Source organism: Gigantopelta aegis, chromosome 3 (genome assembly GCF_016097555.1).
Source record: "Gigantopelta aegis isolate Gae_Host chromosome 3, Gae_host_genome, whole genome shotgun sequence".
Lineage (NCBI taxonomy): Eukaryota > Metazoa > Mollusca > Gastropoda > Neomphalida > Peltospiridae > Gigantopelta > Gigantopelta aegis.
This window is the reverse complement of record NC_054701.1, coordinates 40,355,831-40,372,315: the sequence shown is the minus strand read 5'-3', so window position 1 is coordinate 40,372,315 and position 16,485 is coordinate 40,355,831. Positions and strand designations below refer to the sequence as shown.

At 37.8% G+C, this 16,485-nt stretch overlaps 1 protein-coding gene across 2 annotated transcripts; it reads left to right on the top strand.

Moving 5' to 3' along the window:
* Nucleotides 1–1,929: 1,929 nt before the first annotated feature.
* Nucleotides 1,930–10,179, top strand: LOC121390196 (collectin-10-like). Of its 2 annotated transcripts, none has more exons than XM_041521960.1 (6): nucleotides 1,930–2,064; nucleotides 3,719–3,946; nucleotides 5,250–5,492; nucleotides 8,246–8,325; nucleotides 8,977–9,073; nucleotides 9,723–10,179. In XM_041521960.1, exons 1-6 carry the CDS (start codon nucleotides 2,007–2,009, stop codon nucleotides 9,944–9,946), a joined length of 930 nt encoding a protein of 309 aa, XP_041377894.1. In that variant the 5' UTR covers nucleotides 1,930–2,006; the 3' UTR covers nucleotides 9,947–10,179. The 2 variants fall into 2 exon arrangements, with proteins under 2 accessions (XP_041377894.1, XP_041377903.1); XM_041521969.1 differs by lacking the exon at nucleotides 8,246–8,325 and adding an exon at nucleotides 7,696–7,775.
* The last annotated feature ends 6,306 nt before the right edge of the window (nucleotides 10,180–16,485 follow it).

The following is a 16,485-nucleotide window of genomic DNA, read 5'->3' as shown; positions in this document are numbered from 1 at the left end:
GGTTATACAACAGAGCAGAAAAATATATTTACCACGTCCGGACTGAACTTATATAGATCGTTCAGTGGACGACGTCCGTTTCCCCTGGATACTTCCAATGTTTCTCCTCGATATATCTAAAATCCTATCTATTTATTCAAAAAATCTCAGAGACAGCGAATATCGCCTGGGGGGCACAACGCGGTACCTCACCTATCATGTGATAGTTCCACAACTCCCAGAGTCGGTATATTTCCTAAGATGGCCAGACTTACTGTCGCCTAGTTCGCCAGAAACCACGGTCGTAAAACCGCACTACCGGAGTTATTACGTAACTACTGGCCACACGGCCTCCACAACTGGTCTGGGTGTGTATTAGAGGGGTACGGTCGCGCGGAGATATTACGTAACCAAGTGCCCACCTGGTCTAAGTGCATATTGGGATGCAGGACTACCACCGTCGCGCGGGGGTATTACGTAACCAAGCTGCACACAGCCCTCTAAAACAATTAACATCGCCACAGGCGAAAAAATAAGAGCATGTTCCGTCATAATATATATATATATATATATATATATATGAGACGAGAGAGAGAGAGAGAGAGAGAGAGAGAGAGAGAGAGAGAGAGAGAGAGAGAGAGAGAGAGAGAGAGAGAGAGAGAGAGAGAGAGAGAGAGAGAGAGAGAGAGAGAGAGAGAGAGATGTAGATAGATATATCTATATATCGATATATATATATATCTATCTATATCTATATATATATCTATATCTATATCTATATCTATATATATGCAGTTGATACTTTAAATTGTGTACATTATATTAATTGTGATATATCAACACCTGTAATAACGTTTACTCTCTTTATAAACAGATATTATATTTGAAGCCATTTATAAAGAGACTGTCCTGAGATTGCAACCATTATACGATTTTTCGGACCAAAAGATCCTTTTGGGTAACTAAAATTACTTATTAAATGAATGTTCTTGTTTCGAATATCAATGTCTGTATATCCAATGTGTTCACTATAGTGTATTTCTGTTTGTAGTAATCATTTTGTATTTAGTTTCGTAATATGTTATTGAGTTTTTTTCCCAGACTTACGGAATTATTGGAAGGTAAAATCTGGTTTAGGCTACACATTAGTTTGCCGTTACCTTAGTTTGACACCCAATGGCCGATGTATGTTTCGTTCTGGAGTGTCGTTAAACATCTAATCTAATCTAATCTAATCTAATCCGGTTTGGGCGACAACAAACACCTTTGATATGCAGATAATGATATTCTAAACAAGAACATTCATTTAATACCTTTAATATATAATTGTAGCCATCGTTTCAGCTAGTGCACTACAACTGGTACATCAAAGGCCGTGGTATGTGCTATTCTGTCTGTGGGATGGTGCATATAAAAGATCCCTTGCTGCTAATCGAAAAAAGTAACCCATGAAATGGCGACAGCGGGTTTCCTCCCTCAATATCTATGTGGTCCTGAACCATATGTCTGACGTCGTATAACCGTACATAAAATGTGTTGAGTGCGTCGTTAAATAAAATATTTCTTTACTTCATCGAAAACTATTGTTAGTCGTAAACATATTACAATGGCACCAAACTTGGTCCCTTCAACGTGTACTAATTTGAGATGTTAAATGTTTTCCCAATGGGATCAATTAAAAATGGTTATGTATATACTGACGATATGTCGAAATTACCACATACTGGTATATACCTCTGATCAATGTGTACGGTGTGTTATTAAACTAACATTCATTTTGTTTGGTGGCTGTTGGCAGATGCTGCACGAATGGGATATACCGTCACGAATCAGAACTTCCTCTAAGGGTGATAAAACTCAGAGCTCTAGTATTATGTTACACGAAGGGGGTATATCGATACGAGTCAGCAGGTTTCCAAATGGAGATAGAACACGGAGGTGTATTTAACACTTTCGGTTATGATCAATGTATAAAGCACGTGGTAGGTTTCACTTACAGCAATACAGACCTGAGATCGACGTACAACATGTTTTGGAAGCTCTATCTGCTACTGCTGTTCTGCGTTTATAGCTGTCACACTGGAGGTAAGTTTTATAGTAGGGAATGTCAGACGTAACTCATTGTGGTTCTATAAGCGAGGGGAAATCAGACAACTGACCAAGCTTATGTGTGTCGGTACAAATGTACAATTAAAATTTGCTACTTAATTCAGGTGAAATATTGATTTTGCTGTCCACTTCCACATTCCAGTCCTTGATTCTCCAACCGCAAAAGGTGCGTGTCTTGTGAGGTTATTTATGCCATACATTTGTTCTATCGTATCAGCTTTAGCTATGTCTGACAACTTCGGAGAATGGTGGAAGAAAATGGACCTCCATGCAGGTTTTAGATTTTAGTAAAGGCAGCTCTCTCGAAAACCTGCCCCCGACCAGTCATGGTATTCTGCCTCATATCCAGCGTGCGTTCTATAATGCCCACACCACCATGCATGCCTTGCAGAGTCATCTCGACCCTTAAACTGTTGAATCGCTGAAACCGCAATATTGTGGCTATGAGCACGACCAAGGTCAATTAATGCCTGCAACATCGCAAAAAACTCTTGAGGTTAATCGGTCAGTCATATGCTCATGTCATAAGTGTATCAGGTCAATTTGTCCTTGCAGGATGGCTGAGGTGAAATGCTGCAAATTCTGTCTGTGTAAGAAAATATCGCTCAATTCATGTAAAAAATGTAATTGTCTGATAAGATTAGCTTGAGTTCTGCAGTATTTTGGTATATTTGAAACTTTTGCACTAATAATGTAGTAATCTCACTTGAAATGTTCTTCTGTATGCGAAGTTAAGTCTAATTCAGTATTCAGCGGCCATTTTGGACGCCATCTTGGAATTATGCTAATTAGGTCAACTCCAAAAAAATCACAGTATTAGTACCAATCAATTTTTGGGGGATCAAAACATACTTATAGACACAAAGATTAACTTCTTATGACACTTACTTTAGGAGATATGGTCATTTGACGAAATGCCCTAAAAGTGTTTATTTTAGGGGGTAGGGATACAATGGGCTCCATGGGTATCATCCAGCAATCCGAGGTATCAAACTGAAAACTGTATTGCTCTGAGCATTTAATGAAGAAACGTTTGGCCAATTTGTGGAACTCTGCTTACAGTATTGGTTGACTGAGAAGCCATTAGACTTTGAGCTACTTTCAAATCGAAAGCGATTTCAGAGTAAAAATATGTAAAATAAGGTTATTGTGTAACCCCAACCCAAGTTTATGGCAATGAATAATGCTAACATATAGTCAGTAATACCCAAACAATTGAAATAAATCAAAATGAATCATCTATGGGTGTCAAATAATTATTTATTGCATGAAACTCTAATATTGTCATTTTAACCTTTTCGCGGCCAACCAAAAATCATAAATGTGTTCTGCTGAGAAAACGTACTTAACTTGGAAGTGTTACCCATACTTTTTCTGAAGATCTTGGCATATAGAACAAGAAAATTTAAGTTAACTCTCTAAAAGAGAAGTGTATGCGAACTACCCCCCAGAGCCAGGACTGAGAGAGAGAGAGAGAGAGTCGGTGAGTGAGTGAGTGAGTCAGTGCAATGACATTGCTATTTTATTTGCACTATAATGAGATAAAGATGGTTTGTAAATTATTGTATTTATTTGTTATAATACGACTGAACTATTTTAAAACTACACCTGTATATGTGAATGTTTTCAGAACCACAGAACATAGCATTATGGAAGCCTGCTAAACAAAGTGGTACCTACCGCAGTTCTGCATATGTTCAGTTTGCCTTTTTTGCTGTCGACGGCGACTCAAAAGATCTGTCATGGCCATATTGTGCATATACTCTCTGTTCTGGTAATGTACAACCCTGGTGGCAAGTTGACTTCGAGAAAACCTATGAAATTGGTACAGTCACAATAACACCGGCATCCGATTCAGGTAATAGCATAATTTGATTATTGTTATTGTTGTTGTTATTATTTATTATTATTATTATTATTAATTATTATTTTATTTATTTTTATTAGTATTTTTTTAAATATTAGTGTATATGGTTTGATCGAACTTAAATGAAAACGCTACTAGTCACGTGACTTATAGATTTGAGAAATTGAACACTGGTAAAAAGATAGCATTGTCACAGAGGTATTAGCTGTCCGTGTCCCTTTTGTATCTGAACTTGATCCAGACATTGTTACGAAAATGGCGAGACGTCCGATCTTTCCCTGTCGTCAAATACCAGAGCTCAAGATGCAAGAATTAAACTTTTTTCGCTCTTGTCTGATGCCATAACCCAATGCGCGACAAAAACATTGAAGTGTTTGGGGTTTTTTCAATAGGTTTTTATTTTTCTTGTTGAACAAAATCGAGAATGAAGTAAGCAGATGGATAAAGCATTCATTCTAGAGCCGTTTCGCAATATTATTTTAATGAGAAAAGCATTCGGCAGAAGAAGCGTAAGACATAATTTACTCACTCGGCGCGTTTTGTCCGCCATTTTGTTTGTGGTATAGGCCTACGAAGTTCAAGCACGTGTCATACCGTTTAGGTTGGACACCCTGACAGCATACATAAATCGTCCGATTTAACACGAAAATTAACCAATGAAAAAAAGGCTTAATTGCCATTTGTATTAGAATTAATATTCACTGGACGGGTTGTAATTCAATTGATCGATCGCCCTCAACGGAATCAGGTTTTGGTTTCTAGTAACAACTTGGTACATCAAAGATCGTGGTATGTAGTGTTCTGTCTAAGGGAAACTTCATATTGCATATCCCTTGCTGTTTTATTGTTAGGAGTAATCTATGCGGTAGCAACGGGTCACACCCCCCCGTCTCCTTACCCCCCCCCCTCTCTCTCTCTCTCTCTCTCTCTCTCTCTCCTCTCTCTCCCTCCACTCTCTCTCTCTCTCTCTCTCTCTCTCTCTCTCTCTCTCTCTCTCTCTCTCTCTCTCTCTCTCTCTCTCTTTCTCTCTCTCACACACACACACACACGCACACACCTATTGCATAAATAGTCTCGCCCCATATTTTTTGAATTTGTATGCTCCCGAATAAGGCTATAAAAGGCGAAGTATAATTGGTCGATATTTAAATTGTTATTTATAGATGAAATGTCACCTGGACATGGGAGTCTACGCAATGCTGTTAGATCTACTGGTAGACCCAGTAGAGCTAATTTGAATCAAAATTAAAATGTGTGTCGTTAAACACAAATGCCTTTTCTTTAATATTCACAGCCACGCTCGTTGATTTCTTGATCACTGTATATATGGAAGACCCGACGTCTACTCCTACCACGAAGCCACAACATTGCTACCAGCACAGTGGTACCGTAACGAGAGGTGCCACAGTTACTGTTCACTGTGACGAGGCTGTCAAAGGACGATTTCTGAGAATCACAAATCACAGAGGTTCCAGTAATGTCAAGTGTATCAACATGGCCCTGTGTGACGTCAAAGTAACAGCTGTAGTGAAGAAGCGTAAGAATTGTTTTCCATCGAATCCAGAGAGAATTTTTATTTATTTATTCACATCTCACCTTGTGTACAGATCAAACAACAAAACAAGAGTTCAAACAGTAATAATACAGCAATAAAAGTACACATGCCACTTTAATGGAGTTATGAGAAATTGTAGAACTATTTTAAAGAAATTTACAAGAAATTAAATTAAAAACCATAAAATGTATATGTTTCTATATGTATCAAATAGAGAATAATTTGTGACTGGCCGTTAGATACCATTTATTTCACAACGAGTTGTTTTAAAATTTATCTAACGAGCGAAAGCGAGTTTGATACGTTTTTCAACAATGAGTTGTGAGATAAATGGTATCTAACGGACACGAATGTATTATTCTATTTCTTACATATCCTTAAAAACCAGGTTTTAAGCAAATTATAACATCTTTTTCGACTAAAAGTTATTTACAGTCATTGCACTTGTAGCTAACTTACGAATCACCGACCCATGATTGTCGGGTTAACTATACGTCACAATGTAATCGATTTCCTTCGTGTAGTTTTTCATTGGATGTATGTCAGTGATGATCTGGTCATCACGTAGGAGCAGCCAGTCGTAAGTCTTGAAATTGTTAACTCATGGTGTTCTCACCGAAGGATGTGTAAGAACACAAACTGCCGACGTAATAAAATGAAATTTTGGCTGTAATTTTAACAATATCCGGGTAGCTTATGACTTTTTTTCTTTATATAAAATGCTATGACTAGTGTACTACAGTACTTAACTACAGATATTAAACGAGCTTCTATTTAGTATAATAATTTGCAATTGTCACGAGCTTTGTAACGCCGCATATAGCACAACTGTGAGCGTTATGTGACCGACTTTATTTGAGCTATTTTGGTAGAGAGTCACCGGATGATAATTTTTACCTAATTATTTCAAATTCTGACCATCTGTTTCAAAGGAGAAGGTTTTAAAACTTTTTTCCTTTTGGTTGCCATTGCAACCAGAGTTCTGCATGGGTCCATTTCGTTTTAGCTATTTTGGTATAGGACAATGCAAGGATGATTCCTGTAAAGCTTTATCAAAAGTGGCCCAGCAGTGTAGGAGGAGATGTCGTTTGAAGCAATTGTTGACGATGACGACGGCGCACGACGACGAACGACGTGCATTGACTGATCACAATAGCTCATCATGAGCACTTTTGTATAGATCTGTGAACAAATGGCAACTTCTAAATGAAAATGTCAATTTCTAAGTGAATTATAATATCTGCAATGATTGTACAATATTTATGCATGAAAACACGTTTCGTCATTCATTTGCAAAAAACGTGTAGGGTATGGGTAAAAAATAGGGTATGGGTAAAACAAAAAATAGCGTAGGTAGGGTTAGCGGAAACAAAATATCATTCCAGACGCCAATATGTCCTGTTTCCAACTAGTTTGTGTAACGAAAGATCATTAAACAAGTGTTTATCAAGACAGATCCAGTACTACTACTACCAGCGTTGCTGTTGCTACTACCGCTGCTGCTACCGTTATTGTTACCACTACTGCTACTTTAACTGCTGTTGTTACTGCTCACGTGTTTGTTACTGCTGCAATTGGTGCTGTTGCTACTACTACTTATGTTGCATCTGGTACTTCCATCGCTACTACTACTGCTGCTGAGCACTGCTGTTACTAGTACTGCTACTAGAAGAGGGGTTCTGGGGTTGTTGGGGGTTTCTTCTTCTTCTTTTTGTCTGTACCAAATTAATATTATATGTCTATATAATTTGAATATAAAAAAATTACTAACTGAATTTATAGTTAAGTATAACATTTTCCCCTCCAAAACATATATGTAATAAGAAAAAAGCCGTGGTATGTGTTGTCATGTATGTGGTAAAGCGTATATACAAGAGTCTTTGCTGCTAATGGAAATATTATTGTCGCCACATTAATCTTCTCTGAAATAGAGCAAAGAAAAAATAAAAGAAGGCACACGCAAACATACACACACGCACACATATACAGTCACACAAGACCTAGCGAACAAAAACAGCATATATTCGTCTGAAAATGCAAGGGACTGGGGTGGGGGTCCAGTTATGTATTAATTCAACTGAATAATCTTGACAACCCATCCAACCCCCACCCCTCCACCGCTCTGGCCATGCTAATTCCGGCGCATAGGTGCAACTCGGATTGATATTTTTGCTGGTATTTTCAGATTGCCCAAAAGGGTTTGTTCGAAATGAAGATTCTTGCTACTGGTTTTCCCCATATGCTACAAAATGGATCAATGCCAGGGTATGTATATTGTATGTGCTTCATGTGTAGAGAGGAGCAGGACGTAGCTCAGTGATAAAGAATGAATGAATGAATGTTTAACGACATCCCCTCAAAAAATATATGGCTATTAAGATATGGTAAAAAAAGCCGTGGTATGTGATGTCATGTATATGGTATATAAAAGAGTCTTTGCTGCTAATGGAAATATTATTGTTGCCACATTAATCTTGTCTGAAATAGAGCAAAAAAGAAGGCACGCAAACATAGACACACGCACACATATACACAGTCACACCAGACTCTAGCCAACAAAAACAGCCTGCACCACGTCTGAAAATGCAAGGGGACTGGGGTGGGGGTCCAGTTATGTATTAATTCAACTGAATAATCTTGACAACCCATCCAACCCCCACCCCTCCACCGCCCTGGCCATGCTAATTCCGGCGCATAGGTGCAACTAGGATTGATATTTTTGCTGGTATTTTCAGACTGCCCCAAAGGGTTTGTTCGAAATGAAGATTCTTGCTACTGGTTTTCCCCATATGCTACAAAATGGATCAATGCCAGGGTATGTATATTGTATGTGCTTCAACATTGCGACAGGGGCAGGATTTAGCTTCAGTGAATAAATGACAAACCCACTTGTCACGCGCGTTAATTGATCTAAGATCAATCCCAGCCGGTGGCGGAGTGGCGACAGCGGGTTTGTTTTCTGTCATCGTCTATGTGGTCACTGACAATATTATGTCTGACGCCATGTTATATCCGTTAATAAGATGATCTGATACTGTGGTATATTTAGGTGCTGTAGTGGTATATTTATAACACACACTTAGTTTGTTTGTTTCTTTAAACATTTCGAGCTCTCGATTTCGCTTCAGGATAATTGCAAATGAAAACGGGCATACGTAATGTCTAGAGTTAATATGTCGAACGTTCGACACAATAAGTCGAGAGCTGGAAATAATAAGTCGAGAGTTCAATATAATAAGTCGGGCGCTCTAGATATGTCGAAAAATTAAGTCAGTAGTTTAAGTTCTTTTAAGTAAGAAACAAAGCGTATTTTTAACATGTGTACACATTTATTTGCTGTGTTAGTTTGTAGTTGTCTGTGATGTAAATACTCCATTTCGTCAGTGACGACTAAAAAAACAATCAATGTCCCACTCGTTTTATATTTATTTAAATTAAGGAAAACATATTTTCATTTTATGTTTAGAGCTATTGTAAGGTTCTGGGTGGTGATTTGGCCGTTGTTGACAATCGAGATACAGACGACTTTCTTGGGGGTTATCTCAGGAGAATCGCAAAGAACAGTGAGTACAAATAAAAATGTCATTATCGTTAGAGAAGTAGGGCGTTAAAAATTACGTAACACTCAACCATGGACAGGTATATTCAGTATTGTTTTCAAGACAATGTCTGTTTTTATTAATAAAATAAAATTTAGCCAGTCGTTGATATATTGTAATTTTAATTTAGTATGTATTACCAAAGAAAACAAAACAGAAATACCAACAGGAAATTCAATAAAATAGCATGTAAAATAATTTAATTGAATGTGTATGCATAAAATAGTGACGTCACTAGATAATGCGTGTGATTCTCAAGATTCCCCCCTACAATCCTTTTTTTCTACTAGTAAATGAAATTATCTGGTTGTAATCCTGTTTAGGCATATAGCTGAAGGTATAAACTTTATGTTTCAAAGCAAAAATTAATAAATATTTTTTGACAGGAACAGGTATTATTACAACTTTGAGATTGTACCATCAAGTAGATTTTCAACTGGTTTTTGCTCCTAATTTTAAAATAGTTTCCAGTACCTTTCTCAAAGTTCCAAAATCTGGTATATTTCAATGCATAACAATATTTAGAATAGAGGATCCTGTTTTATTATCTTCCTGTGACGCCCCATTCTTCAATTTCCATTTCTTGTTATGTGTAACCTTATGCTCGTTTCAGATGCATGTTACTACCTGGGCGCCAGTGACATAGCCGTTGAGAACAACTGGAAGTGGGTGGACAGGAAGGACCATCACATGCGCTACTCCAACTGGGCAGTGGGCCAGCCACAGTCACAGCATATTCATGAGCACTGTCTGGCCATGAACGAAAGCTCGCGCTTTAAATGGCACGATATTATCTGCAATCTCAAGAATTACTTCATCTGTGAAGTGAAGCCATAATTTCGTTCTCAGAATGAATAAATAAATAAATACAGTCTAACCTATTTATAAAGCGACTCAGGGACATATTGAAAGGGCTATCAAATTTGGCCTTTAAGCACAATTGGTCTTGGTATCAACTTTAAAAAAATGCATTTGCCTATAATATAATCGTGAGGGAATATATCTGGGTAGGTGATTATTATCAAAGGAGTCATTTATGAAAAAGATCGACTGTATCAGTATAACCAAAATATTTCTTGAAATGTTTCCACAATAACGAATTTGAGGGTCAGCGTTCGCGGTCGCTCGTGATACAGATTTTGCCTAGACGTCTATTAATGCTCTACATGGTTCAGTCAAATTATTCGCAAGTTCCGGCCTCATCACGCCACAGGGAATGTCTATATGTACTGTCGCAAACAGGATATCTCACACCATGCCCTATTATGTACCAATCATCCGACGTTTCGACTCTGTCTTCAAAGCTGTCCACACCATTGCCTAACGTCATGCTCTACATTGTATTATTCCTCCGGCTCTGTCTTCTAAACTGTCCACACCATTACCTGCCTAACATCATGCCCTATAATGTACCATTCCTCCGACTCTCTCTTCTAAGCTGTTCACACGATTGCCTATCTGACATAATGCTCTATAATGTATCATTCCTCCGACTCTGTCTTCTAAGGTGTCCACACAATTGCCTACTAACCATGCTCTATAATGTATCATTCCTCCGACTCTGTCTTTTAAGCTGTCCACATCATTGTCTACCTAGCACAATGCACTATAATGTACCATTCCTCCGACTCTGTCTTCTAAACTGTCCACACAATTGCCTACCTGTCTTAACTTCCTTCACGGGTGCAGTCTGACCAACGACGCTAACGACCGCCGGTATTAGGGGAGTATTGTACGCGGATACAAGGTCCCTGTTAACAGTGCCAGAACTAACCAATGAACATTCTCCGAAGTGGTCAAACTAAAGACGAAACCACACGATACGAATGTCTTGTGCGATAGAATAGACGATTTTGACAAGGCAAACATTACGATTCCATCGGTTGCTATATGCAATCGGTTATTCTTGCACGAAATACTCGTATCGTCTGGCGGCGCCTTAAGAGTGTATAATATCAAATAAAATCCCACAGACGACCATAGTAACATATGGGGCTATAACTTACATGCCATGTATCAATCAACATACACACAACAGATATAAATACTAGAAAACCTCACCCTTGAAATAAATCGCAGAAAATGGGAGGTCAAGCTGCAAGTTTCTGAAATAACAGGAAGCGTCCTTCACAACCGCTGTTCCACACAAAAATTGACAAGCCTATTTTTATGACATCACAGTACTTGGTACACTAACACTGGTTCACGTCAAATCACAGCAAGTTTTTGGTCCGATAAAACAACACTTTATTACAACAAGTCCTGTCACATATGTCACCAATGACATTCGAGGAACCATGAAGTGCTGTATCAAAAGTTGGGTGTACCTCGAACTTTGACCTGGACAAGATGTCATTTGGTAGACTACTATCTAAGCCCGCCTGCTAAACCTGATGAGAAATTGCAGGTGTGTGGCCGAGATTAACACAAGAGACAAGCACCTGCTGCGGTTAAAGAGACAAGAATTGGGATGTGGGTGTGGTCAGTGAAAGAATTTGAAAGAAAGGAGGAGCTGCCAGATCGGGAAGAAATGAGATGGAATTCAAAGAAGATAAATTAAAGGGGGCAGTAAGATTTTTAAAATGTACCATTTGAGAAGCACTTTTTGTACCGATTCTGTCCACGAGCGAGTACTTTACTACTGACGCAAATTCCGCTTGTAATATAAAAAGAGATCGAGAAAAAACCCATGTTTTAAATCAATAGAACTATCGACACACATGTTTAGAAGATTATTACTTCAACAGGACCGTATCTGTCTAAAATAAATAAGGTTGTCAATTGTTGGAAGCGTGTTTGGTTCTAAAAATCGAGATAAAAAACAACAACTTTCGCAAATGTTTTCACCAATTTTCTCCAATTTGTTAAAATTATTTTTTCGCAATTGGCCACTTTGGCGAACGACAACGTGAGTCCTGGGTGGTAATACCAACAACAACAACAACAACAACAACAAAAAATAATGAAGTAAAAAAAGGAATCCCGGAGACAGTAATAGTTTTATCACACCAGCTAGATAAAAATAGCTAATTAAAAATACATAGGGGACGTTTCGTATTTTTCTGAATTAAATTGCGCTCTACCCCGATAGATACGGCCCTAAACTCGCTCATTAAAAAAATATATAGGGGACGTTCTTTTTTTTGTGAATTAAATTGTGCTCTACCCCGATAGATTTTCAATGGGTAGGTAATGGTTAGATGTTCTAAATTTTAAGAGTATTTTGTCCACAGTTTTACGGATAGTTAATTAATATAGCTTTTGACAAATAGTTGTTCTTTATATAATCGGTAAGTGTTGCCCCTCGATGACTGTGATATGTATTTTGTCCTTGTTTCTAAATACGGATCGCATTGTCTTTGTTTAATTTTTGCGGGAGACAATTAAGTATATGATAGATTAGATTATCCAGATATCACCCATTCCCAAGTTATTCAATGTGTGTTTAATAGTGGTAATCCAGTTATAGTTAGTTCCGTTAGTAAGGAGGTCATTTAATATAATTTTGTATAAAAGAGTAGACAATTTTGATTGTTTTCTTGCGCTCAGTAGCATACCATTCTTATATTTATATAGTTGACGCGATTGGCACTCTTATCTACCTAGCTCTTCATAAAGCATAAACATTGGTTTTGCTTTCTTAACAGGAAGGATGCGTCTTTAAAAGGTTTAGTTGTACAGAATTAAATATATAAGTTTTTTCATGTCCCCATATTTTGCATCCATAATAAAACTGGAAGAACCATTGAGTCGAACATTTTAATTTTACTTTTGGTTGATAGACCGCTGACCTTTGATTTTGATACGTAACATATGAAAGACCCCTATTGGATTGGATTGGTTAACATATTAACGTTCATATATCCAATTAAGGTTCAAGCACGTCTCTCCCGAGCACAATCTCAGACTTCGCCAGTGACTGGATCCGGGACAGAAGGGGTCGGTGGGGGTAGGGGGGTGAGGTGGTGGGGGAGAGGGGGTGAAATAGCGTTGAAAAAGGGCAGAAATAAAAGAATTGACTGCTCGGCCGAATATTGATATAATTTGGAGCATTTTATAAGAACAGTCCAAAAATAATTAAGAGAAAGAAGAGAGAATCGGACTATTTAATAATTTGTTTTTTAAATAATAATTTCGACATAAAATTTTGAACGAAGGTCTAAAAGTTTAAAATCTTCGTTAAGGCCGTTAAGGTGCACAGTTTGTAGGGACGAGATGGGTTGCATCCCGTCAAGAAAATCCCTAGAGTGACAGTCATTAGATGTGTAAGGTGTAGTGCTGTGATAAGACAGATCTTGAGAAGCCGGATCCGTCTGAACGAGAGAGTATCAGATTAGGGTGTAGTCCAGTCGTCATGGTTGGTATAGCGGTGCGGACGGGTCGGGCTCCGGATGATACGAGACGATATCAACATAAAATAAAGTAAAGTCTAGAAAAGAGTAGTAGGGGCCGAGTGGGGCGGTCAATCTTCCAGTGCTGGTAGGACAGGCTCGGACATGTAGAGACTAAGCGCGAACAACCGTGGCGTTCTGCAGAATGGCCGTCATACGAGTCACGGAAAAATGTCGACAAAAGTCAACCGGAAAAAATGACGTGAAGGCAAGGAATCTCGCTAAAAAGATGGTGGTACAGGCTGTCGAAATGAGAAGTGTCCCAGCATTCAATCAGTCACGATGGCCGCATATATCCCAGTAGAAAACTCCATTTCGTTGAAAAACAAAACAAAATGAAGGATTCCCAAGTCGAGCACACGAAAGCACGCGCAGTATACACCGGCGAAACAAACACGTCTTACCGCGGCGAGCTCCAGACTGGGAATAAAGACCCCCTACTGTTTACTGACAAGATATGCAATGTCGGTTATGTCCCTTGTCTGAACTCTTGTTCTTTCATTTTATTTTATTTTATTTTCGTGGTTATATCCAATTAAGGTTCAATCACGCTGTTCTGGACACACATCTCAGCTATCTGGGCCGTGTGTCCACGACATGGTGCTAGTTGCTAGTTGTTGTTAGTGAGAGAGAAGAGGTTGATATAGTCTTACACCTACCCACTGAGTCGTTAAAACTCGCTCTGGGTGGTAGCCGGTACTAGGATGCGAACCCTGTACCTACGAGTCTTATGTCCAATGGCTTAATCACGACACCACCGAGGCTGGTACTCTTGTTCTAATACGTACTGGTAGCAGTACACAGTTAGCTCCCTTGTGTATCCTGTCGCGAAAAGAGTTCGCTTGTTGTTTTTTGCAGTGATCCATGTTTCAAGGAAGGAAGGAAATGTTTTATTTAACGACGCACTCAGTACATTGTATTTACGGTTATATGGCTCAGACATATGGTTAAGGATCATACAGATATTGAGAGAGGAAACCCGCGGTCGCCACTTCATGGGCTACTCTTTTCGATTAGCAGCAAGGGATATTTTATATGCACCATCCCACATACAGGATAGCACATACCACGGCCTTTGTTACACCACTTGTGGAGCACTGGCTGGAAAGAGAAATAGCCCAATGGATCCACCGACGGGGATCGATCCTAGACCGACCGCGCATCAAGCATAAATCGAACGCTTTACCACTGAGCTACGCCCCGCCCCTCCATGATAGCCAGGGAGTTATTTTTTATAAATTACATTTTGTTTTTCACCAGGAGTGCAAATTGTTAGGTGTTGGTAAAACGCAGACCGGAACGGAACCGACTGGAACGGAACGGAATGGAACGGAACGGAATCAGATAGCTAATGCACTTTTTTGTGTCGTGTTGTTTTTGTTTTTTTGGGGGGTTTGTGGGGTTTTTTTGCGATTTTTAAAAAATAGTTTATAAGTACGATTTATGTATGTTTTCAGATGAAACAAAAAAAATATTCCATTTATACTACTTTTGCTACTGCTGTTACTGATACTACCACTTCTGCAACCACTTCTACTGTTGCTGCTGCTGCTACTACTACTACTACGACGATGACTACTACTACTACTACTACTACAATTACGTTTTAACAAACGTATTGGTAGGAGGGGTGGGGTTTTTTTGGGGTGGGGCGGGTTTTTTTTTCAGTTTATGATATATCATTTATTTTACTTTACTCTACTCTACTCTACTCTACTCTACTCTACTCTACTCTACTCTAGTTTACTTTCTTTTTTTTTCCTTTTTTTTTCTTTTTTTTTCTTTTAATTATTTTTTTTTTTATTATTTTTTTTTGACGCCCATATTCACAAAATATCGTAAGCCTAGTTTTACACGTAAACGTAAATCTACGACTGAAGAGCTATTCACGAAACCACGAAAACGTAAGTTTCGTGTAAAGTTGGACGTAAATATAAGAGTGCCTCGGGTTGCAACTAACGCTGCACGTAAATTGTGTACATATAATAAATCAAGCATGATCGCCGTTATTTACTATTATTTACGGAAACTAGCAGCATTTCCAATAAATGAAGCAGTTTGCTATGGCGAACGCCACGGATTGAACATATTTTTGTTCTAGTTCATCAAGATAAACGTCTCCGGCACGATATTTATTATTGTGATGTTTATTGCTGTGCCGTAACGTTTATCCATTGGATCGAATTTTCCATTTGCAATCACGATTTAATAAAATCAGGCATATGTGCTTTATTTAAGAGCCTCAACACGTACAACAACATATTTTAATAAATTTTAGACAAAAATATTAAGTACAATACCTTTGGTAACCTTTCCAGGATTAGATGTTTGAAGATGACACATTTAAACATTTAAAAACTATTTTTATCCTGGCACATCGAAAATGCGGAATGAAAATTTTGCGGAACGAGAATTATTCGTATCAAGCATTTTACGTAAAAAGAAATATTGCGGAACTGAATGGAATTGATTATTAAATTTATTTATTTTGTTATTTTTGTTTCTACATATGTGCTTTGTGTGGGTTGCATTATATGCATTGTTAATAATATTATCACATTAAAGTTTTGGGGTGTATTATTCTTTTTTATTATTATTAAAAAAATAATGATTGTTAGTACAGGTCATTACTTATTTTAAGGCCTTCATTTATTTACTTTTTCCAAAATTATTATTTCCTTTAGTAATTGTTTTTAAATATTATTATTACAGGCCATTGCTTACATGTGTTTCAAAGGTTTTTTTCTTCTTTTTTTCTCTTCTTTTTTGTTTTAATTTCATTTCTTTTTTTTTAGCTATAATTACTGGTCATTAGTTATTTTAGGAGTTTTATTCAGTTAAATTTAATTGTTATTATTAATTTATTATCAATTAATTGATTTTTAAACAATATTATTCATTAATTAAGTTTATTTATTTATTATTATAAAACGTGATATTCCATTAAATATCGTGGAATAAACTCGTGAACCCGAGACGAATAAT